The sequence below is a fragment of the Oncorhynchus gorbuscha genome, linkage group LG15 (genome assembly GCF_021184085.1).
Source record: "Oncorhynchus gorbuscha isolate QuinsamMale2020 ecotype Even-year linkage group LG15, OgorEven_v1.0, whole genome shotgun sequence".
In the NCBI taxonomy this organism is placed as follows: Eukaryota; Metazoa; Chordata; class Actinopteri; order Salmoniformes; family Salmonidae; genus Oncorhynchus; species Oncorhynchus gorbuscha.
The window spans coordinates 54,401,712-54,427,002 of record NC_060187.1 but is presented as its reverse complement, the minus strand read 5'-3'; the positions used below and the strand labels follow the sequence as shown (position 1 = coordinate 54,427,002).

The window sequence follows — 25,291 nt, the reverse complement described above, 5'->3', positions numbered from 1 at the left end:
AACAAATCCTTTTGACAACTGCCGACAATTTGACAATAATTGGAAGTGTGTTCATTCTGTCTCTGTAACTGTGGTGCGTAGCCATGGTAACTGACTAATGAGGCTAACCCCCCATCTGACAGGAGTGTGAAGCAAATGGCTCCCCGGCCGCAGCCGCCACGCCTACAAAAGCTCAAGCGGCCCCTGCAGCTGCTGCTACTCCAGTTGCTCCTGCCCGCCCTGGACCACCTGCCAGACCCACGGCGGCACCCACCTTCAAGGACTCCAACAAGTAGGTGCCCATCTGCTGTGGGCTCTGAGATTGGCCACTTCAGGTGCCACTCTAGCTTTAACAATGTGCTATGTTGTACAATCTACAGTCTCCAATCTCCAGTTTGCATTAAACCGTTTTGTCTTCTGTTTTTCCTTCTTCCTGTCTCTCCTTCGCCTCTCCTTTCATCTTCATTCATTTTGTCTCTTGTCTCTTCCTCGCTCTCTCTCTCTGTTACTCTCTTTCTATCTCCCCCTCTCTTTCTCTCACTCTATCTGCAGTGCTCTGCTAGACTTGGATCCATTGTCAGCCTCCCCATCAGCAGGTGGAGCAGCAGCCTCTATCTCGTCATGGGGAGGTAAGTCCTTTAATACATTTTATATCTGGTTTGCGTCCTTTATGGCACACAATATATATATATATATATATATATATATATATATATATATATATATATATATGTGTGTGTGTATGTGTATATATATGTATAAACATGATAAGTGTACATGTATGTCACGCTCATTTATATAAACATAAATGAGTTTCTCATTGCAGGCCCACTTCCCTCCCTGTTTAAGTTAGTTTTCTTCCGTTTGGTGCCTAATGAATTTCACCCTGCTCTCTTTCATGCTTTCTACCTACACCCTCCTCTCCACCCTTACTCAAGGGAAGTACTAATATTAGCAGATATTCAAACCTGGCCCCTTTGCAGATTGAAATCGCTTTAAGGGCCTCTTACTCATATAACACTTTTTCCTTGGGAGTGTTTAAAAAAAAGATGGCAGTTGCAAAATCAGAAGTACAGTGTTCATGTGGTATGGTAGTCAGATATTGACCCTGTTTGGCATTTCTGTTTATATTCTCTGTATGTAATCCCTCACTCACGTCTCCTCTTTGCTCTCTCTCTCTCTCTCTCTCTCTCTCTCTCTCTCTCTCTCTCTCTCTCTCTCTCTCTCTCTCTCTCTCTCTCTCTCTCTCACTTTCTCTCTCACTCTCGCTCTCATTGTCTTGTACAGATCTGCTTGGTGGCGGTGAGTACTGAGGAACATACTGTTCTTTACATTCTTTACACAGCTCCCATCCACCGCAGAGCATGAGAACTGCTAGGATTTACACCTCAAGTTATGATTAACATCTATCTGGAGGCTTTAGCCACATTCCAGGCTGACTGCATTGCCGACGCCTACTAGATCTCACAACATCTGGAAAGGTGTTTAACATATCAACTAACCACATCATCAGCTACCCATATCATACGATTTAGCAATCTGATACCGACTGCGCAGTCAATGACGTTTCACACAACCATAAGTTGATGCAATGATGTACTGCAATGTAGTCGGCCTGGAACGTGACCATTGTACCTGTGGCTCACTGGGCTTTCAGTGCATGACTCCAGCTGTAGACCTAGGATCTGAGAGGATCAGCATATATAGGTAGCAGCCTTCTTCGTATTCTTGCTCTGTGATCTCTAACAATGCCTCTCAGGGTGTAACACACTCCTCTCCAAACACTTCTCTATTACCACTGTTCTCTTTGACATATCTTACACTTATCGTCTTTTTCTCAACACAATCTCTCTACTTATCTCTCCCTGTTATATTCCCTCCTGTTCCTCTATCCTGCCGTGATTGTGGTGGGCATGGGTGGGGATGGATGGGGGGTTGTAGGTTTAGATACCCCGCCTGATCCCACTAGCACCTCTGAGCCAGCCGCTGTTGCTGCTGCTGATGCTGCAGCCGGTCCAGCTTCCACGCCCACGGTGGCCCATACGGATGGCCCCGCCGCGCCCTCTGTGGCCCCCGTGGTGGTGCTGCCCGTGCCCGCCACTACCGCCTCAGACATGGATCTGTTCGGAGGTCAGTGGGGGTCAGCCTCATGGGAGGAATCATCATGGCAGACTACACAGCAGCTGTCTGCTTGTTTGGAGCAATCTCTGACATGCTCACATGTAGTTACACCACCTGGTTTTCACACTCTCACATTTATGAGTTTCAGTATACACTCTACATACACCTTAACAAAAATACTAATAAGGACACTAATTTCCAAATGTTCCATCTCGCTAAATAATGATTAGCTTGACAGATTATTCATTATTTGTGCACTACATCAATCAATCAATTATTTATCTAAGACAGCAAGCAGGTGAGGAAGTTTTTGCTCTGCACTGTATGGAGAACAGTAGAAATTGTAGCCCATACTCGTCATATCTCCTCTTTTCGCTCACATATCTAATAGTAGATATACAGAATTAAATCCCCTATAAAAAATGTATAGCAAAGTGTGGCCCTCTTTTCAATGGAAAACAGCCTCTGTCAAAGAGAGATGTTGCTTTGCCCATCGCTGAGCATGGCATTTCCTGTCACACAGCACAAGCTTATGATAGCATCATGTTATCTCTTCACTTTCCCAGCGTGTACAAACATTGTGGACACTGAATGCAGCTTTATGCAGCCGGGAAAGTACAGGCCCCATTCATATGATACTAATAAGATCAGCAATTTCAGCAATACATCTTGTATTCTCTGTTTTCTTCTAATGCTGATCGCTCATCTTTCTGTTTCTCTCATTCTCTCTATTCTCCTGCTCTTTATTTACCTCCTCATCTCTGTTTCTCCTGCCTCCCCCTGTTTTTCTCTGGGTGTTGCATTGTGGTTTGTGTCCACTGTCCCCTCCACTCATGTCCGGTACCCCAGACGCGTTTGCACCCTCCCCAGGTGACGGCCCGCCCAGCAGGGCGCCTGCTGCTGATGCATGTGCCGGATCTGGTGGGTGATAACACTGCTCAGTGTGTGTGTGTGTGTGTGTGTGTGTGTGTGTGTGTGTGTGTGTGTGTGTGTGTGTGTGTGTGTGTGTGTGTGTGTGTGTGTGTGTGTGTGTGTGTGTGTGTGTGTGTGTGTGTGTGTGTGTGTGTGTGTGTGTGTGTGTGTGTGTGCACTCTTCCAACACACGTGTGTGTGTTTGTGCAAGAGTGTGTGTGTGTGTGTGAGATCCTGAAGCTTGGGTAACTCCAAGCTGCTTCCGCTACCATATGGGACAGTAGTAAATCATCTGAAACATTGCATTGGGGCCTACCGTCCTGACCCTAACCCCACTATTGGGGGCTCAAGCCTCGGCCCCCCTCTCTACCCCTCCACCACTCAGCCCTGCTTCAGAACAGTCCCCCTGCTTCCCTCAGCTCGTAATATTCACCTGGTGATGAATACTCGAGTAAAATACAGTTGTATAATTTTCGGCCAAATCCTAAAATTGTTTATATTTCATATAAATGATGCCACTTACTAATCATACTAACTGACCATCTTTATTTACCCTGTTTTGTTTCTCTCTTTGGCCTGAATGTGTAAGTATTAATCGACCGCTGTGACTGTAGGTGTCCAAAAGTACAGTGTGTGTAATTCACACGGCTCCATTACCGTGTGTGTTGGGAGCTTTGGGCTTATGGCAACGAATAGTAGGACAGTTTTATGTTGAATTATGCACATTTTTCTATATTATCTTTATTCTGCGCCTTTATCATGTATTTGGATTCTATGTACACAGAACTTATCAGTGTGGAAGCAGATTCATGCCAAAATTGTATTAATTGTGTTTGTTTTGGTGTGATTCTGCTTCCATGTGTATGTACTAGTTCTAATATAACCACGAGACATCATCCTCTGTGGCCTGTATATGTAATTACAGTATTTACCAAAACCAGCTGTAGCCCATTCCCTTTAATGAGTCTGAGTGTGAGACAGTGAGTATTCTAACCTGGGGCTGTAGTATAAAGTTAATGGTGTCTCTTCTTTACTTCCCACTAACCCTCATGATGGAAGCTCCTCTAGACTCACAATAATATGTATTTTACTATGTTTGTTGTTTTAACAAACTCTCAACTCCCCCTACTCTCTTCCCATCCTCCCTTTTCTGGTCATATCCCTTAAACCCCCTAACCCCCATCCTCCTTCCTCCCCCCTCCTGAAGACCCCTTCGCTCCATCGGAGGGGAGTGCGAACTTGGCTCCAGAGATGGACCTCTTTGCTATGAAGTTCGATAACACGCTGGCTGCCCCAGAAGCAGCCAGCCCCACCTCTAGTGCAGTGCCGATCATTGTCGCCCCCATCGAGCCCCCTGCTGCCGCCCCCGCTCCCTCCACTACCACCACTGAGTCTGCAGCCGCCCCCGCTCCCTCCACTACCACCACTGAGTCTGCAGCCGCCCCCGCTCCCTCCACTACCACCACTGAGTCTGCAGCCGCCCCCACCCCTGCCGTCCCCACTCTCGACCTCTTTGGTGGTAAAGTGCACATTCTACTTTGCACACTGCATTGCTCTGCACTATGACAATGATGACGATGGTGATGATAATGACGATGACACAGTAACTTTCCCTACATTTTTGGAATTATGGCTATGTTTTTTTTGTCTGTCATTATCCGTTTGATTCGTTTGATTTAAGTCACAGGCATTGAGTGAATCACACATTTTGACCACCCCTGCAAATGAGAAAAGAAATGGGTATGATGATGGGTACATTATAAGGATCTATCAAATGACGGTTATTATCTGCATCATTCCTGTGCAGACTATGAGTAAATACACAGATCTCAAAACCGGATGCCTTCTAATGGTATACTACAACTATTGAAACTAACTGCACCACTTTACGATGTAAGATGACATGAGCATGACTATGAGCCCCTCATAATGTCTTCATTTCATAATGATCAGTCAGTTTGAGTCAGTTGAAATATGAGACAAAACATAGCTTGACATAGGGCTTATTATTACACATTATAAAGCCTCGGACATGCTTATACCAGGTTTTGAAGCATTATACTTGCAGGCTGTTACAGAACAAACCTTTTTCAGTTGTCAGTAAATCTTTGTTGTATTGGCTTCCAGAGGCATTGATTAAGTAACCTGTCAGCACCAGATATTGGCCTGTCAACTGGTTGCGTTCATAGGGGTGGCTCAACATGTTGTGATTTCAAGCCAACCTCTATCATGAACTATTATAGTCAGTCAAAGCTAGAGGGGAGTGAGCAGAGTTGTGATGGGGAGGGAGAAAATGATTTGAAAAGGAGTGAAACGCGGAGGTATTACCTGAACGCGTTAAATAAAAAAACACACTTTCATTTCCCGCTGCAAAAGTGTTTGATAATGTGTGCCTTACTGAACTCTACCTAGTTGTTATGGTCACTCTAACTGCAGTGTGCCTGCACGACAACCTTTGCTTTCTTCACCTCCAACTTCTGACCAAGGTTGTAGATATCAACACCCTTCATTTGAGCCAATCTTCATTTTTATCTTTCACCTGATTTGAGTTCATATTTTCCTTTGTTTACAATAAATAGTTTGCAAGTATTTTTTAAATAAAGAGTAATCAGTAACACTTTGTAACAACTTTCATGAATAAGCACTTATAAAGTGTTACGCTACTTTAATGTCCTTTAAAAAATGTGTTGTTGTTGTTGTTGTTGCTTTTCTCCCTTTCCCTCTTAACTCATGCTGCATAGATTGTAAACTGAATGTAACTGTGTGTCCTTGTTTATAGATTCTATGTTTGATTCTATTCCTGAGAAAAGCCCTACCGCAGAAAAAGCTGATGCTGCTGTTACTCCTAGCGTAGACCTATTTGGGGCAGGTACAGGATGTGGATTGCTTTCTTTTTTTGGAACCTCTTCTTCATCTCTTCTGTCCTTCCTCCTCATCCATCTGTTTTACCACACGTCTTGGTTTGTCCCCATAGTGGTATGCGACTTGTGCATGCACCCAATCCAGGGTTGGGTCAATTTGAATTTGTACTCAGTCAATTCAGGAAGTGATTTCAATTTAACATTCAAAATTGGTCAATTGTTTAAGACAAGTAGCTTCTTTTTTTCTGTTTATTGAGAAGTAATAAAATGTATTTTCAATTAAATCGTCATTTCATTTTACTTCCTGTATTGACTGACTTCGAACTGATCCCAACCCTGGACCCACTGGCTTAATAACAGTAACTCCTACCACTGCTTTCACTCTCTATGTTATGCTAATGCTCCTCTGTGCTCTTCTACTTCACTCTTCCTGCTTCCTCTACCTTCTTCCTCGGGTGTTTCCCTGGAAGATCTCCCCACTATCTCTCGTGGGCCCTCTCCTTTGCCTCCCGAGGCCAATGCTGATGAAGACCTCTTGTCTGGTGTGACTGGTGAGTTACACTATCTGCTCACTCTTAGCTGACCTCAATTCATGATCATCTATGGGCCTACTTCCTGTATCTCCAACTCTGCCTGCATGACTACAGCATACAGTGGTACAAGTCATTTTCTGACGTACAAGCACTTCCCTGTCAGCCTGTCAATCAATGTATCTCTTCAGGAAGTGACCGGAACTTTTTCTTTTTTTGTGATCAGATGAAACAGAATAAATAAATTGACAAGAACATTTACATGCACCAGGAATCTGACGTGGTGAAATGGTGCTGCCACAATAAACAGAATATACAGACAGAATATATAGAAAAATAATTTACACAAATCCACATACCATTATGCACAGTGTAAACAGCAAAAACCAAACAATTATGCGTAGTAAGGATGCATAAACATATTTACTGTAGATGATACAGTTGAAGTTGGAAGTTTTACATACATTTTATCCAAAAACATTTAATCTCAGCTTTTCACTATTCCTGACATTTAATCCTAGTAAAAATTGCCTGTCTTAGTTCAGTTAGGATCACCACTTTATTTAAAAAATGTGAAATGTCAGAATAATAGTAGAGAGAATGATTTATTTCAGCTTTTATTTCTTTCATCACATTCCCAGTGGGTCAGAAGTTTACATACACTCAATTAGAATTTGGTAGCATTGCCTTTAAATTGTTTAACTCGGGTCAAAAGTTTCAGGTAGCCTTCCACAAGCTTCCCACAATAAGTTGGGTGAATTTTGGCCCATTCCTCCAGACAGAGCTGGTGTAACTGAATCAGGTTTGTATGCCTTCTTGCTCGCACAAGCTTTTTCAGTTCTGCCCACACATTTTCTATAAGACGGGGTCAGGTCTTTGTGATGGTCACTCCAATACCTTGATTTTGTTGTCCTTCAGCCATTTTGCCACAACTTTGGAAGTTTGCTTGTGGTCATTGTCCATTTGGAAGACCCATTTGTGACCAAGCTTTAACTTCCTGACTGATGTCTTGAGATGTTCTGTTATGCAGGTGAGTGAGGACCCAAAAGCGATATAACAGAAACAGAGTCTTTTAATGTCCAAACAGGGAAAACATAAATCCTCAATCATTACAGGGGAAGTCCAAACAGGGAAAACACAAATCCTTTAGTTTAACAGGAGAGTCCCCCTTCTAGTTGTTGAGGAGAGTTGCAGGGCTAGCGGCAACAGACTGCAGGTCCCTTCGGGTAGGCGCAGGCCGTAGAGGATAGAGACACCTGCTCACACGCAGTATCTGATGACGAGGCAGAATACAACAGGACGGAACAAAGGCAAAGCAAACAAGAATCTGACAAGGACAGAAGCAGAAACAGAGAGAGAAATAGAGACTTAATCAGAGGGCAAAATAGGGGACAGGTGTGAAAGAGTAAACGAGGTCGTTAGGAGAATGAGGAACAGCTGGAAGCAGGAACGGAACGATAGAGAGAGAGAGGGATAAAGAGAGAGAAAGAAACCTAATACGACCAGCAGGGGGAAACGAAGAGAAGAGAAAGCACAGGGACAAGACATGACAATACAATACATGACATGTTCCTTCAATATATCCAGATAATTTTCCTACCTCATGATGCCATCTATTTTGTGAAGTAGCAAAGCACCCCCACAACATGATGCTGCCACCCCTGTGCTTCACAGTTAGGATGGTGTTCTTCAGCTTGCAATCCTCCCCTTTTTCCTCCAAACATAACGATGGTCATTATGGCCAAACAGTTATATTTTTGTTTCATCAGACCAGAGGACATTTCTTCAAAAAGTTCAATCTTTGTCCCCATGTGCAGTTGCAAACCGTAATCTGGCTTTTTATGGTGGTTTTGGAGCTGTGGCTTCTTCTTTGCTGAGTGACCTTTCAGCTTATGTCGATATAGGACTCGTTTTGCTGTGGATATCGACACTTTTGTACCTGTTTCCTCCAGCATCTTCACAAGGTCCTTTGCTGTTGTTCTGGGATTGATTTGCACTTTTCACACCAAAGTACGTTCATCTCTAGGAGACAGAACGCGTCTCCTTCCTGAGCGGTATGACGGCTGCGTGGTCACATGGTGTTTATACTCGCCTACTATTGTTTGTACAGATGAACGTGGTACCTTAAGGTGTTTGGAAATTGCTCCCAAGGATGAACCAGACTTGTGGATGTCTACAATTCTTTTTCTGAGGTCTTGGCTGATTTCTTTTGATTTTCCCATGATGTCAAACAAAGAGGCACTGAGTTTGAAGGTAGGCCTTGAAATACATCCACAGGTCCACCTCCAATTGATTCAAATGATGTCAATTAGCCCTATCAGAAGCTTCTAAAGCCAGGACATCATTTTTTGGAATTTTCCAATCTGTTTAAAGGCACAGTCAACTTAGTGTATGTAAACTTCTGACCCACTGGAATTGTGATACAGTGAATTATATGTGAAATAATCTGTCTGTAAACAATTGTTGGAAAAATTACTTCTGTCATGCACAAAGTAGATGTCCTGACTGACTTGCCAAAACTATAGTTTGTTAACAAGACATTTGTAGAGCGGTTGAAAAACAAGTTTTAATGACTCCAACCTAAGTGTATGTGAACTTCCAACTTCAACTGTATATATAGTACCACTCAAAAGTATGGACACACCTACTCATTCAAGTTTTATTTTTATTTTTACTATTTTCAACATTGTAGAATAATAGTGAAGACATTAAACTATGAAATAACACATATGGAATCATGTAGTAACCAAAAACGTGTAATATATATATATATTATATTTAAGATTCTTCAAAGTAGCCAGCCTTTGCCTTGATGACAGCTTTGCACACTCTTGGCAAAGCATGCCATTCCATGAGCACAGCATTTAAAAAAAAAAACCTCAAATCAATAAGCCCATTCAGTCCTCGGTGACAACAAAATCTATAATCATATAATTTCAATAATAGCTCAAATAAGAAAGAGAAACGACATATGATTCCATATGTGTTATTTCCTAGTTTTGATGTCTTCACTATTATTCTACAATGTAGAAAATCGTTTTTAATAAAAAATAAAAAACTTGAATGAGTAGGTGTGTCCATACTTTTGACTGCTACTCTATATAATGCAGATTTTTCAAATTGTGGTGCAATACTCTCCTCTCTCATTCTGTAGATGCATTCTCTGCTATGGCTCCAGCACAAGCAGTGGCTCCAACTCCAGCTCAAGCCCCGACACCAGCTCCAGCTCCTGCCCCTGCAACGGTCTCTCCTCCCAAACCTGAGCCCTCTGCACCTGCACCTGTCATTGATCTGCTGGGTGCGTACTGTACCACGAAATCCACCACTTCCTGAACACCTTCATGGGTTAATTTGACTCACGCTGAGGAACATCTGACCATTTCCATACTCTGTTCATCTACTCGTCTTGTGTACTTTGTTTACAGTGATTTTTTTATTGCCATTTCTCCATTGTTAAATATAGCTATTAGGTGTGAAGGATATTTGTATGTGGAGAGCTGTTCATGTGTAAGTATCTTCGTAGCCAGGGTAATAAGACCCCTAATAAGTATTGATCTAGGAGAGAGGTAGTGTCATGTGTTTGGTGTAGCAGTATATCCCAGAAGTTTTCTTCTGCAACTGCTTTTGGATTATGTAGCTAACGTAGCATTGCTTGTTAGTTAGCTGTGAATGCGTTAGTAGCAGCCATCGTGTAGAGACGTCACCCGCCCTGAAACCTACAAATACTGTCGCTCGCACCAAGAAACACCTTTGGATTTTCTGGGTCAGTGCTATTATGGTTTCTTGCGTTGCGATGTTTTGATGTGCAGAGTGTTTTGAGTTCATACACAGGTTGGGACGGAAATTCTACCCTCTTGCAATTGCATGGTACTTAGAGGTGTGTGTGTGTGCTTGCACGCGCTTGTGTTTACTGTAGGGTTGTGGAGTAACGGATTAAATGTAAGGGATTACAAAAAATGGTAACTGTAATCTGTTACGTTACCAGCTAAAATATTGTAATCAGAATACCAATACTTTTGTAAAACTAAATGATTACTTCGAGGATGACTTTTAAATTCAGAAAGGATGTTTGCGGAAAAAAAAATATTTGACACTTCTCTGTTTGCTCAATGACAGTCAAATCAGCATTGAAAAAAGGCTCAAATTTAAATTTGTTCCACCTGAGTCTGACCACAAGTCAGAGAACCCTATGATGACATAGAAAATGTGTTCGATGGATCGCGGGAAAAGAGCAGAAATAGGCTTTTGTAGGCTACCGTCCAAGCTAAATATTCCAATGGTGCGACAGCTGTCGGCATCCGAAAGATTATCCAATTTGAATCAACGCTTGGAGGTAAGGATGACAGTAGTGGTGTAGTCTACGGGGATACGGATATCACTTATTATTGATATCTACATAACGTTGTGAATCACACTGCTGCTCTCTCATTTAGCTATTTGCGCGTTACGGATTGTGGTTGTTGCGGATGGCTGTTCCGAAATCTAAATGTGTATTTGAACCCAATAACGGTTGAATTCAAGAAGTTTAAACTGCCTATCAATCATTGTGTTTGAAACCAGTGGACAGCCAGTGAAAAATGCGATCTTCAACTTGCTGCATAGTGCAGATCCCAGCCTATTGAATAAAAGTGGGGCTTTTATAGCTCAATCTAATTCATGCTGCTAAAAAAAAATCCATAGGCCTAATGGACACATGCTCAAACTCACACACTTTTGAATAGACTTAAAGGGGTGATCTGTAGTTTCTACATCTATTTTTGGACTTATAAATTATAAACAGTACCAGTCAAGAGTTTGGACACACCTACTCATTCAAGGGTTTTTCTTTATTTGTACTATTTTCTACACTGTAGAATAATAATGAAGACATCAAAACTATGAAATAACACATAAGGAATCATGTAATAACCAAAAAGAAGGAGCCACCCTTTGCCTTGATGAGAGCTTTGTACATTCTTGGCAAAGCATGCCATTCCATGAGCGCAGCATTTATTTTTTAACTGGAATCAATGAACCCAATCCTCCATGACAACAAAATCATAAAGAAAAGAATAGGGCTGGCTAATACATCCTTAGTTTTGGGGCTATGCTCAGGTAAAACAATTAATCTATACTTCCATATTTCCAAGTGCTATTCTTGAAGATCAAGGGGTATAACATTTATTGGAATGACTGGAATTCTGATAGACTTTGGTTTTTAATGTAAAGATATAATTTAATTGTATTATTATATGTAGTAGAACACAATGGGTAAGAATAAGCCCACATAACCAAACCATAAAGTAAAACATCCATATATTGTAACAACCCATATATGGCCAGCTATGTAATGCCTCTTAAGGGGAAAGTAATCTAAAAGTAATGGAATGTAATCAGATTACATTACTGAGTTTGGGTAATCCAAAAGTTGCGTTACTCATTACAATTTTGGACAGGTAACTAGAAACAGATTACATTTTCTGGTTTACTGTCTCACTGCCTATTTGTATCCTCCCCCCTTCCTGGCTCATGGCTAACTAACTGTTCTTTACCCTCATGCTGCGTTCCCGATGGCTGGCTGGCTATCACTCTATAGACACATTCAGTTGTCCTGCTCTGTTGGACACTACGCCCGCTGCCCCCGGGGGACCAGGAGAGGATCTGTTGGGTGGTACGCACACACACACACACGCACACACACACACACACACACACACTTTAGCTTTAACCCAGCTGTAACACACCATAATCAATGTCCCGGTGAGCAGCTAATTAGTCAAATAAAGTGAGCTGGATTAGGGTTGTAGTAAAAGCTTGCAAGGACTGTGGTTCTCCATGAGAAGGGTTGTAGTAAAAGCTTGCAAGGACTGTGGTTCTCCAGGAGAAGGGTTGTAGTAAAAGCTTGCAAGGACTGTGGTTCTCCAGCAGAAGGGTTGTAGTAAAAGCTTGCAAGGACTGTGGTTCTCCAGGAGAAGGGTTGTAGTAAAAGCTTGCAAGGACTGTGGTTCTCCAGGAGAAGGATTGTAGTAAAAGCTTGCAAGGACTGTGGTTCTCCAGGAGAAGGGTTGTAGTAAAAGCTTGCAAGGACTGTGGTTCTCCAGGAGAAGGGTTGTAGTAAAAGCTTGCAAGGACTGTGGTTCTCCAGGAGAAGGGTTGTAGTAAAAGCTTGCAAGGACTGTGGTTCTCCAGGAGAAGGGTTGTAGTAAAAGCTTGCAGGACTGTGGTTCTCCAGGAGAAGGGTTGTAGTAAAAACTTGCAAGGACTGTGGTTCTCCAGGAGAAGGGTTGTAGTAAAAGCTTGCAGGACTGTGGTTCTCCAGGAGAAGGGTTGTAGTAAAAACTTGCAAGGACTGTGGTTCTCCAGGAGAAGGGTTGTAGTAAAAACTTGCAAGGACTGTGGTTCTCCAGGAGAAGGGTTGTAAGTAAAAACTTGCAAGGACTGTGGTTCTCCAGGAGAAGGGTTGTAGTAAAAGCTTGCAAGGACTGTGGTTCTCCAGGAGAAGGGTTGTAGTAAAAGCTTGCAAGGACTGTGGTTCTCCAGGAGAAGGGTTGGGAGCCCCTACTCTAAGACATCTGCCGTTTGTGATTCATACTGCATGTACAGTATGTTAATATTGAATACCATGACACAATGTAACTTAAATCAATGGAAATGAAAATCATTATCACCGTATATAATACTCATTCAAATGGTTCCCCACTTCCAGGACTGATGTCTCCTAGCCTGGCTCCCACGGCAGCCCCTGCTCCTTTGGCCCCCGCTTTGGCCCCGGCCCTCGCCCCTACTCTGGCTCCTGTCTCAGCCCAGAATGACTTGCTGGAGTGTGGCTTCGACACCCTCGGCTCCCTACCCCCACTAATGCCCGCCACACCAGCAGCTGCAGACACAGTGCCGGCCGCAGCAGCACCCTCTGGTGGCTTTGATGCATCAGGTAGGGGACACAGTCTGCCCCATGAATATATCCTGAGGGAAGTGTGTGTGTGTGTTCTGCATGCATGACTGACACTGCCACGCTCCACCGCCGCTGTCCTTATTATGTAATGCTGAGGGCTCAACGGTCACCACTGCTGACGGTTTAATTCCTTAACAGTGCCTCTCTCTCTCACTCTCACTCTCACTCTCTCTTGTCTCACATGCGCACATGCCAATGCTTACTTACTACTGTGCTCCCCATCCTATTTCAACTCCTTCTTTCTCTCTATGTTGGTCTCCCTCTACCTCCCTCTGTCCTCGCGTTCTCTATGTTCTCTCTCCCTGTCACATACTACCTTTCCACATTTCTCGCCTCACATCCTTTCTTTGTCCACCCATTCAATCCCCTCCTCTTGCCCACTCTGCCCTTGTCTCTTTCTGCCCCCCCCCCTCTCTCTGTCACTGTTGGGTCATTGCTTTCTGCTACTGCGTAATTGGTGAGTTCACAAGACTTTCTCCCGCTAGTACTTTGCAGTATGTGCTGTTTTGAGACGTTCCCCATTTTAAAAAAATATTCCCTTTTTGCATGTTTCAATATGTTTGTCTCACATATGAGACAATGTAATGTATGTATTACTCCCATTTGTAACATTTGCCAGATTCTACCCTCAATTCAACATAGTGCTCTTTGAAGCTGCGCTGCTGGCACTGTGGTGGTCTAAAACCACATTGAAACACAGTTATAGACTTGAATGTTCAGATTCTGTGGTAGTGAAGGCCTTACAGTGGGTATATATTGATCTCTCGTGGACAGACTACGTAGACATAAAAGGTACCAAATTCCGCAAGAGTTTTGTTCTGCGTTAACCGAGATTAGGTGTATATTGTTTCTGCCTTGCTCGGTACATGCATTGCACACCAGAGTACTGCCCTGAATGGCTATTGTTGTGGTGATGAATTGTATGGTGATGATTTCACATCTGCCCCTCTGTGAAGATTATGGATTATATAGGTTTTCATCCATGCTGCATGTCACTAACATCTTACTCCCCTTATTTCTACCCTTTCCCTCTAAGTGTTTGGCGGATTAGGGGACATACTGATGCCAGCCATAACGCCCCAGTCCACTGGGGGTAGTGTGGGCAGCACTGGCAGTGGTGGGGTCAGTATCAAGTTTACACCCGCGGTCGGGGTTGGCATGACAGGCGCCACAGCTATTAAACGGCCATCCATCGGGGGCGACTTGGACTCCTCCCTGGCAAACCTGGTTGGAGGCATGTATTGATCACACCTGGACAGTCTTGATGGTTCTGATTACTGTTTTTTTTGTCAGTTTAATAATGAGTTCTGAAATTATGTTTTCTTCTCTTGCAGATCTGGGGATTCAGAAAAAGTACGTATGGAGTTTCTTTGTGTTCGTGCTTGCGCGTGTGTGTGCGTGTGCGTGTTCTCCTTTTCTTTGTGTGCTTCCTAAATAACAATCAAAGTCATGCGGTATCTGGTGTGTATTCCCAAACCTTCCAGCTAGCTGATGACAACTTTGGTGTCATGTGTGTCTCATATAGGGACCACCAGTGGAATGAGAAGAAGCTGACAGGAGGATCTAACTGGACCCCCCAGGTAGCCCCTCCCAGCTGGGGCGCTCCTGGACCTATGATGGTAAAAGCCTCCAGAAGCCTCCCAATATTAGCAAAGAACCGTTATTGGGACATTTATTATTGAAATCAAATCAACGTTTATTGGTCATGTGCACAGGATACAGGTTGTAAATTGTACAGTGAAATGCTTACTTGCAAAGCTCTCCTCAACAGTACAATACACATTTATACAAAAAAAAGTTGTAAAAATAGTAATGTTTGGAAATATACACAATAAGAATATACAGTGTAGACTATGAAATGTGCTAGAGTGAGTAGTGATATGGTTGAGCAGCTTAGATAAATAGTAGCGGCAATGGTACATGGGTTTGTGCGTGTGTGTGCGTGCGTATGAGGTGTATGTGTACGTGCGTACGTACGTGCGAGGTGTGTGTGTAAGGGTGGGTGAGTGAGTGAAAGTCTCTTAGGTGCAGCTGTGAAGAGAGTCAGTCTCCAGTGATGGACTGGGCAGTCTTCACCACACTCTGTAGAGCCTGGAGAGTGTAGCATTTCTGTTGGAAAAGTATTGGAAATTGGAAAAGGATTGTTCAGGAATGGAAATGAGGTTCTATGTCATAGAGCTGTGAACTGTTTATGTCTTGACTTCCTGTTTCTAGGGTGGCCCCGCCCCTGGAGCCCCTGGTGCCCCTGGAGCCATCCCTCCGCCCATGGGAGCACATCCTGGCTTTAGCATGGTGAGATACTGGACTGGATGCCCAGAAACCAACATGGACAGCTAAACGTATAAATGAGCTCAGTGTTCTTATTCAAGACAGGACGTCGTTATTGGTCAATTCCATTAACCCCTTCCATCTCTGTCCAGGCCTCAGCAGCTGGATCTGGAGTACCCATGATGCCTCCCATGATGATGGGACAGCCAATGATGGGTCAACCCATGAGACCACCCCTGCCAGGAGCTGCAGCACCAGGGGCACTGGTAACACACATGCATGCACACACACACACCCAGTAGAGTGCACATAAGTATACAGAATCACCTGTTACTCCTTCAGTAATAAACGTATTTAAGGGGGAAATATACTCATATATTCTTCATTAGTCCACTTTTGATACAGTCCCATAAAATGATGCATGTCAACATTCATGTTTTCATGTGGTCTCCTGATGACCAAAATCAAAGTGTAAAACATCATCATAAGACTTTTCCACAAAGTAAACACAGGCTTGCTATTGGGAAAGCTATGAGGCTTATATGAGCAAAATAAATATATTTTAAAGGCAATGTTTTTGAAGTGGTACTCAATTCGTTTTTCTGTTTTCCAGCTGTCTTCAGGACCTGCTGCCACCCAGAGCAAAAAACCCAAGGACCCACTGGCAGACCTCAACCTCAAGGACTTAATGTAATCCCCCAGACCAGGTGTGTGTTCAGCACTTTCCGCTGTCATCTTGGTGTAATACTTGTCTTGCCTGGTCTCAGATCTATGTGTGTGGTTTTGACAACTTATGATCCTTGTCATGCCAATGACTATAGGAGTTGGTTATACAGCACAAAGAGATCTGGGACCAGGCTAATGCTAGCCATGTGTCAGTGGTCAAACTTAGGGTATGTTTTTCTCCTTATTGTCATCCAGCTCTTGTTTTTCTGGAGCTGGGCCCTCTGGCCGCCTGTCTTATTTCGGCGTTCTCTACAACCTGGGACACCAGAGACCCTCCTCAGCTACTCACCTATAGGAGATCCCCTTCCTCCAGCCCACCCCATCCCAGCCCCCTGTGTAATGTTGTAGCACAAACTGTGAAAGTGACACCTTAGTGAGGAAAAACCAAGTGTGTGCTTAACTAGATGTAACCTTTTGTCTAAACAAAACCACACAAAACATATTTACAAAAAAAATGTCTATCAAAGCAAGGCAGAAACCCGAGCGGAAGCTGAAGGCGTATGTGCTGTTTGTATTTAGATCCTTTTTTCCAGTAGTGTTGGCGTGTTGAGTTGAATGATGGATGCGTGTTTGTTCGATACCCTCAACTCCACCTTCGGCCCTGCACTGGCCTTCTGATCACTCAAGAGGGGAGGGGGTTCCACCCTGCCTCACCCTGATTGGATAAGAGAGGTAAGCAAAGCAGCCCTGTCATTTTTGGATGAAACGTGCAATGTGTCGTTTGCAGAAGTTCTTCTTCGTTGTTGTATATACATTACACTGGCAAATCTTTAAGGATTCTGTCTCTACTCTGTATGTCTGTGGAAGAGCATATTGATGTGAATCTGATATCAAATTGTCAAGTCATCAAGTCATGTGACCATTATCTTATTTCCCGTCATCTTCTGAACGTATTTAGAAACAAATATGATATGAATATATGATTAATATGAATAAGCAACATGTACGGGCTCCTGAATCCTAAATGACCATCCAATGATTTTTTTAAAAATGATGTTCAGTGTATTTATTAGTTTTTTTGTCAGCGCTTATTTTTCTATTTATTTATTTTCTAGATTTTGCGCATCGTGTCCAGCTTTATTTGTATTTTCTCTCTGTTGACATTGTTTGCGAATCTGCTATAAAACATTGTCGGATATTTTTTACCAACAGATCGTATCTTATCGCTTATTTACAGAGAAAATGTGTTTTCCTAATCCTATTCAAGATAAAGGTCAAAGAGTGCATATCAGGAGCCAGATGTTGCCAGTACCTCATAGCTCAATACAGAGGAGAACAGTCTTTTGTTAAACCACTAAAACAAGTTGTGTACAGTTAGTCTACTTCCTGGTATCAGCGGCACTCTCCCTATGGACCTATCACTGTCCTCATCAGTGGTCTGTTGTTTGATTTTCATAATTGCTTGTACTTTATTATTATCATTATTACTATAACTAGACCACGGTTAGGTACTGGATATGTAGTGTTATTTTTGTATTTGAGAAGAAACAAGCATCCTTGTCTCCCTATTCATCCACCCCAGAATTTGTTACATATTTCTGTTCCGTTTCCTCCCCCATTGTTAATGAATCAGTAATATTGTACATGGTAGCATGGGCGGAGAGGAGAGCCTGTGTATACCCAGTCAAAAGAGGACACTGTTGAACAGTGTGGCTTCCATGTATATCTAGGCAGCTGTTTAGATCCAGTGAAACCAGTCCTGTGCTGTACAGCCCCAGATATAACAGATCATTTGTTGTGTCATTGCAAGACTGTTTCGACAATTGTTGTGAGAAAAAATATGGATTGAAAAATGGGAAAACATGCTTTTTTTCATTATTGAGTTACATTTTATTTTTTAATATCTTATTATTATTATTTACTATGCCCCTCCCCAGTGCATGTAAGCCCTTTGAGATGCAATAAACTCAATGATGGAAAGAATCGCCCATTAATGATCGCCAATCTTTTTCTCATGTTGATAGATCAGATCATGGACACATTGCATTTTTAATCTGGTGCACTAATTGTCATGACATTGTAATGACATCAATAGGCCTAACTTGGGTTGTGTTCATTAGGGCGCACAACTGAAAACGTTTTAAAATGTAAATGACTGTTTCTTATTGGACAGGTCCAAGTAGTCCCTCCATGTTTCAGTCTGTTTTCTTCCATTTGGTGCCTAATGATCATGACCCTGGCTACATGTATAGATGTGTCATAGATAGATACATACATACATACATACATACATACATACATACATACATACATACATACATACATACATACATACATACATACATACATACATACATACATACATACATACATACATACATACATACATACATACATACATACATACATACATACATACATACATACATCACTTCTCCTCACGGTAAAGTAAACACAACATACAAGTTGTAATCTTGGTTTAATTGTTGTTTTTTCAGTCATGGTGAAATGTTATTCATTTAATGTATTTTGTCATCAATGGCAAACTCGTATAAATTGTGGCACATAATAAACAAGATTCATCAACATGAACCCTTTAGAATGATGATTGTTTTCATCAAATAACGTTATGGCATCACCACTACCCTTCAAATTACATGAATCTTATGGGAAACTGAATATTGAAATAATGTTTTTAATCTGAAAGCTCTGTTACATCAAACCCACTTTGTAGCCTCATATTAAATACATAGTTACAGTACTAGGCTATCAAAAATATATTCCGATAGGTCTCCCCAAAGTGTACATTTTCATATTAATTAAATTAGCACCAAGTCTCTGAATAAGCACCATCATTTTTATGTGCATGGCAATGAAACCACATTTGAATGCACTGCTAGAGTAAAAAAAGAACGAATGGTAGGACTGAAAACAATCATGTTTTATCCAGGATCCCTCTGGAACCTTTCACTATTTAGTCATAGAAACATACTCTTATAAGAAAAGGTAGTTTTACAAAAAGGGACATTACAGAAAACTCAAAGAGCAAGATATACACTCTTTTAAACACCAGTATGTTGATTTAGAAAATATTTAGGAAAAAAGACAGTTATAACCTCTTTAATATACTCAAATGTTAATTTCTCCGAAAAAAAATGTAGCTTTTTTCTGGGTCGTTCACCAAAGCCAATGCAAACTTTCTTGTTCCTTTTTCTAGAAAAGGGAACACATTTGAAAATGTTAACGTCTCCGCGTTCATTAACCTGCCTGGAATATATGAAATAACAAGCATCGCTCCCCTGAAACAGCTGAATATACAACATTTCATCAAAATTGGTCAAACCTAAAAATCTGTCAAAATACACCCATTAGCATAAACACAGACCTAGTAGGACCTGTCAATATATAATCATGATATTCATACATTTCTAGAAATTTTGCTTTTTAATAATTAAATAAATTAGACAAAGCAGAACAGCCATAGTTCTCTTTGTTCTGTTGACGAGTTCCTGTAATCAACAACAGTGAGTCTGTATGGCCGCTTGTGTGTGATGAATGCTGTGATGAGGCAATCGGTGCCAGTTGCCAGTGGGAAGCACAGGAGGTAATATAGAAGAAGACAGAGGAGAGGCAGTCGGGAAGGTCCCTGGTTCGTTGGTGATGGAGGGAGGAGGGTGGAGGGGTGTTGTGGCATGTTGTGTGTCCCTCAGGCATCCCGGCACTCGCTGGAGTCCCCATGGACCCAGTAACAGATCTGGGCATACTTGAGGGGCGTAATCCTCACCGCCACATTGTAATCCTGCTGCGTCCCATTGCCGTTGACATCCACCCACTGATGGCCCGAGAACACCCCGATGATCTTCCTCTTCCATTTCTTCTTGCCGGGCTCTTTGAGGCGGATGTAGACCCCGGAGCCGCTGGAGCCGGGCTTGGCATCACAGTACTGATACAGCAGGTCTTTGGACTCGTCCGACACCGAGCAGAAGCGGTACACCAAGTTGCCGGGCCGGTCGTCGTCAAAGCCTGAGAAGTGGATTCTGCCGGCGGGCAGCTTCTTGACCGAAGGGATGACGCCCAGGTCCATGTGCTTGACCTTCTGGGCCTTCTTCAGCTCCAGCACGGCATAGTCGTAGTCAGCCGCCACACCGTCCGATGCCCCACCTTTGAACCAGCCTTTAGGGACCTGGGTCTGCTTCACTCTGGTCCACCGGAAGGATGGCTTCTCGACCTCTACGCTGCGACGACTGCGGCTCTTTCTGTCTTTCCCTTTCCTTCCTTTCCTCTCATTCCCTCCATCTTTCTCTTCTTTCTCTTTTTCTTCCTTGTCTTCTTCTTTCCCCCTCTTGCCTTTACCCCGTCCTCTCTTCCCCTTCCCTCCTTTCCCACGCCGGGATTTCTCCTTGAGGACGCCCACACGTAGCTTCTGTGCTCCGCTCACGTAGTCCTGTCCATCGTGGATGCAGTGGGCGGCCGTTAGGACATGTTTGGGGGATAACAGGACACCAGAGCAGCCCGTGGAGATCTTGACGGAGGTGGAGAAGGGGTACTTAGTGGAGAACTGCTTGTCAGCGATGCTGAAGCGGGAGTCTGTGCCGTAGACCTCCCGTCTGCGGCGTGACTTGGAGGAAGAGGAGGAGTTCCCAGCAGGCCAAGCGTTGACCTCGTTGAGGCCCTGCACAGACACAGAGGTCAGGGTGCGCGTTCCGTTCTCGTACACCGTCTCATAGGACAGGAACTCCTCCAGGTCAGCCAGAGAGGGGTCGGGGAGGCGACGCTGGCACTCAATCCCACAGGTTCCATTCAGCTCTCCCTGAGGTTTGGCTGTGAAGCCGGGGCTGCTAAGGGCCACCGTCCTCCTGTTCCTCACCAGTGGCACCTTCCACTGCGGCCAGGTATACTCATCATCTCCTCCTGTGGCCTCATGGGCTTCCACAGCCACCACCACGGCCAGCAATGTCACTGAGAGCAGGAGACACAGGGGTACGGGGACCATTGCACAGATGGGCCTGGCTCTGGAGGGGAGAGGAGAGAAAGACACATTATAAGCGATGGTAGAGAATGCTGTGGTGCAAAAGACAGTGTGCTGTCAATGCTTTGTCAACATGCATGAAGGGCTTTTTAAATGGCTTCATATGTCTCTATTGAATAGAATAGATGGGAAGAGACCAAAATTTGCTTGCTACTCTACTCTCTCAACATACAGACACAAGCAGTATAGGCAACCAAATCTGTGGGTTAGTAAAAACGTTCTACTAAAACACATTTTCATGTGGTTGTTACAGAAAACCCTGTTGTCAATTTACAGTTTGAGGTATCCATCTGTTGTTGGTCAAACTTTTCAGCTGGGATGGGATGGAATTTCATTTTGGAGGGTATTATTTTACAAGTCTAACTCTGGATAGAAACATACTCAGACAAAGATAAATGAGTTCAAACCCCCCTTCCCCAAAATACATCCAGCACCAGCGTGCCACATCCACAGGAGGGCAATGTAACCCAGAAAATGAAAGTCTCACAGTTGCCAAATTCAGAGCAGTGAGAAAAAAAGCTGTCAAAAAAGTGGGCTGTGTCTGTGGCTAACAAAAGACACCAGAGCACTCCTTGTTTACTAGCACAGTTTTTTTTTTCACGGACACAACCATCTTTAAAATGCTCATATCAACAAAAAGAAGGGGTAGCAGCATCTTAATATGGAAACGATTCAAATATAACCAACAGAATATCCAACGGTCTCTCAAGAAATCATAGCATTTCATTGAGTTAACATAGAAGCTGTGTGGTTGAGAGGAGATTTGAGAGCCTGAGGCTGAGTGGAGGCTGTGGCCAGTGAGGGAGAGAGGAGGAGGAGAGGACCATCCCGGGGGCTCTGGCTGTACTGAGATGGTGGCTTGGAGCTTAGCCACATGGTTAGCTTTTAGCTGTCAATAATGGCCATATCTGGTTTCTCTCTGAGTCTATGCTGTTCTCTGCTTCATTCCACCCACAGTTTGAAGACGTAGGCCAACATGACATCACACAAGATGAGAGTTAGACTGTGGCCCAAACTGGGCTGATAGCTGTGGAGGAAATTTGAATTCAGGGAATTTTATTCATTCAACAGACCATCACTTCACAACTGAGCAGAGAAATAGCCCTTTGTCAGCAGTTGCGTAGACGTAGCTCAACCGCAATTCTATACAGAGAATAGAACAGGGGAAGTCATTTGAGCTACAGTGCATTTCATAAAGGGGCCTAAGCAGTAGTGCTGTAGTGAAGTACTGCAGTAGTACAAATCCAACAACCATTTCAAACAATGTTGGGGTGGGATTGAGGTAAAGTGAGAAAAAACTAACTGATTGGAGTACATTTTTATTTTATTTAACTAGGCAAGTCAGTTAAGAACAAATTCTTATTTTCAATGATGTCCTAGGAACAGTAAGTTAACTTTCTTGTTCAGGGGCAGATTTGTACCTTGTCAGCTCAGGGATTTGAACTTGCAACCTTTCGGTTATCTAGTCCAACACTCTAACCACTAGGCTACTCTGCTGCCCCGCCCCACATTCATCCCGCATGTTCGAAGAGCCTTAATAGCCTTTGGCATACTGGCTAACATCTGACCTTCCAGCTGGAGGCCGAGCCTGTGAGGGAGGGGCGAGCGTTGGTGGCCAGGTGTCTTCCTTGCATTCCCATTCAATCAGATGCTAGGCAGTGTGAAAGTGAAAAGCCGCCAGGCGTTGCACGGTGGATGGATGAAGAAATAATCCCATCAAAGGATGTGCTGTTGCATCACCAACCATAGGTTACAGGGGACAGGCCAGTTTGGCATTATCCAACCGCACCTCTCACAGTGGAGTTATCCTTCTTCCACCTCATGTAGCAAACCATATGCCCTGCCTGTTTCAGACAAGTGGTATGACTACTGTAAGGGCAAAGGTCACACATGACCTATCCCAGAATAGCATGTGTAATGTCATGTTATGTAATCTTAATGCAGTTCTGTCAATGGTAGGTCTTGACACCTGAGTATTCTGATTTATTGGCCTCAGTTTTTGTATACAAATCAAATCGGTCAACTGTGGATGGGATAGCGATGTACACAACGCCATACATCTTCAAACCAACCTTATGCCGAAATAAAACAAAGTAGAATATAAAACATGACATTAGAATGACTCAATGCATTAGAAATGGGATGTCAGGAATTTGACCCAGGTTTCTGGCCAACAAGACATGTTTTCCCAGATCAAGAAAGAAGACAAATTCAACAGAAAAGTGAAATTACTGAGGATAGAGTGGAAACTGATACGTTGCCAGTATAATTTTCTGTTAAAGAAGGCCTGCATTTAACTGAGTGATTTTCCATTACAGTATAATCTCTAAAACTCCATCCCATACACTATTTTCCACTCCAGCCCGTGGTCGAAAGAATCCCGCGCACGGCCACCAAAAGATGGTGCTAGAATGCAATCTCTCTCGCGCGCTAATTTCATTTTTTTTGTTCATAATTCGGATTTTTATGGGAAAATATAATCTAAAATCAAAGTGGAAAAATGTCGATACAATAAAAATCACTGCAAGCAAGGGTGTCCTCTGGGTCCTAAAGTAGCACTAACTTCAGTAATTGTGATGCAAATATGTTTTTGCTAATAACTTTAGACTCACAAACCTATCTTGCAAAGGGAACATGAGATCAACTATTGGTTTTCAATAAAGCCATGAGTTGTCGAATAATATAAAAATCCATAATAACCTCACAAAATAGGTTTCTAATCTCAAGGTTAAATAAATGATGTGCGTTATAAATAATTGTTTTATGTTACTATATATACATATTTTATTTTTAAGAACTCTATGGGGAAACAAATATATATATATAAGATTGTAGCCTAAAAACGAAACAACAATAAAATAAAATTGGTTGATGAATTAACCTAACACATTTTCATGTAAAAAAAAAAAAACTGTCATGCATGCCATCCATATTGTTGTCTCAATGACTAATTAGATAGTAAAAAATATTTTAACGAATGACAAACAGACAAAAATCGTAATCCAAAACAATATTAGCCATGTAATGAATAGAATCGAAAGAAAATTCCCATCAATATATAATTTTGCAATATCACCATTACCAAACCAGACCACCAGAAATCAATAAAATATATCAAAAACCGTATTATGAAAAGAATGAAGTGAGAGCCCCATTGTCCAAGAGGCTTCATCAACAAAATAAACAAAAGGCTCTTTAACTCCATACCTGCTTTCATTCGATTGATTGATATGACAATTCCGCAAATCAGTTTTTTATTTCCAGAAAGAAACTGCTATAGCATCTAAGACGTCTTCTTATCAGTGGACGAAAGTTCCCTTCTCCTCATCGCATTTGCACCAAAGAGGCTGAGAGAAAGTCGCAGCAGCCAGAGCCCTCCGTACGGGCTGCGCTTGATGCTGAGAGAGGGAGGAGGGAAGAAAGAATATTTTTTCACTTGCGACAAATCTGTTTACATAGGCCTACATGGGAGTGACCAGCCGGTACAGCTAAAAAGGCTGGAATGATTGAATGAGTGAGTATTTGTCAGTCTATGCAACGCGCTCATGAGATGCTGTCGCGCCCTATGAAATACATATTACATTTCAGTGTCATTTTGTACACTTTATTCAATGGAGCTTTCATTTGACCGGGGACTGGAATTAGTTCCAGGGAGCCCAGAATGGCCCTCGCAGACTGTTTTCATTGTCGCCCGTCTGAACTCACACATCTGCTGCACTTGTCTCTGTGCTCGATGAAGTGATAAACACACTGGCAGGGGGTCTTTGCGCTGTATGCACTATTCAGGAAAACATGCCTAGAATAGTGACGCTAACTGTCCAACGGGATGTAGAGCAAATTAATCGGTGCTCGTTTCCAGTTTTATAGGGAGGATGTGCTTCACTTGGATCTGCGTCTGTCCACACATGCATCACGTGTAAAGACAAAGGGAACTACCCACACTAATCAGAGGAGGCTGGTTGGAGGAGCTATATGAAGATAGGCTCATTGCAAA

The 25,291-nt window shown here is 42.8% G+C and overlaps 2 protein-coding genes across 11 annotated transcripts in view; one reads left to right on the top strand and one right to left on the bottom strand.

The window, feature by feature from the left end:
* Nucleotides 1-18,854, top strand: part of LOC123997511 (clathrin coat assembly protein AP180-like) — a 73,271-nt gene extending 54,417 nt beyond the window's left edge. For 2 of the 10 annotated variants that reach the window (XM_046301825.1, XM_046301823.1), the window contains 18 exons: nucleotides 123-271; nucleotides 532-608; nucleotides 1,267-1,281; nucleotides 1,921-2,109; nucleotides 2,950-3,021; nucleotides 4,220-4,531; nucleotides 5,792-5,881; nucleotides 6,344-6,424; nucleotides 9,558-9,701; nucleotides 11,979-12,053; nucleotides 13,089-13,313; nucleotides 14,371-14,568; nucleotides 14,669-14,687; nucleotides 14,860-14,953; nucleotides 15,549-15,626; nucleotides 15,755-15,868; nucleotides 16,216-16,309; nucleotides 16,524-18,854. In XM_046301825.1, the coding sequence (XP_046157781.1) occupies nucleotides 123-271; nucleotides 532-608; nucleotides 1,267-1,281; nucleotides 1,921-2,109; nucleotides 2,950-3,021; nucleotides 4,220-4,531; nucleotides 5,792-5,881; nucleotides 6,344-6,424; nucleotides 9,558-9,701; nucleotides 11,979-12,053; nucleotides 13,089-13,313; nucleotides 14,371-14,568; nucleotides 14,669-14,687; nucleotides 14,860-14,953; nucleotides 15,549-15,626; nucleotides 15,755-15,868; nucleotides 16,216-16,296 (2,013 nt within the window). In that variant the 3' untranslated portion in view covers nucleotides 16,297-16,309; nucleotides 16,524-18,854. The remainder of the gene's footprint in view (nucleotides 1-122; nucleotides 272-531; nucleotides 609-1,266; nucleotides 1,282-1,920; nucleotides 2,110-2,949; nucleotides 3,022-4,219; nucleotides 4,532-5,791; nucleotides 5,882-6,343; nucleotides 6,425-9,557; nucleotides 9,702-11,978; nucleotides 12,054-13,088; nucleotides 13,314-14,370; nucleotides 14,569-14,668; nucleotides 14,688-14,859; nucleotides 14,954-15,548; nucleotides 15,627-15,754; nucleotides 15,869-16,215; nucleotides 16,310-16,523) is intronic. The other 8 variants (XM_046301824.1, XM_046301828.1, XM_046301826.1 and 5 more) reach the window with 8 other exon arrangements.
* Nucleotides 18,731-24,773, bottom strand: LOC123997512 (inactive serine protease 35-like). Its single transcript, XM_046301835.1, has 2 exons — nucleotides 24,505-24,773; nucleotides 18,731-21,280 (listed from the first exon to the last, which is right to left on the bottom strand). The coding sequence occupies exon 2, from the start codon at nucleotides 21,259-21,261 to the stop codon at nucleotides 19,975-19,977; it is 1,287 nt and encodes a 428-aa protein (XP_046157791.1). The 5' UTR covers nucleotides 21,262-21,280; nucleotides 24,505-24,773; the 3' UTR covers nucleotides 18,731-19,974.
* Nucleotides 24,774-25,291: the final 518 nt, after the last annotated feature.

Bases quoted from the DNA above. Each gene is read 5' to 3' on its own strand.
- LOC123997512 (XM_046301835.1), bottom strand. From the start codon at position 21,261: ATGGTCCCCGTACCCCTGTGTCTCCTGCTCTCAGTGACATTGCTGGCC.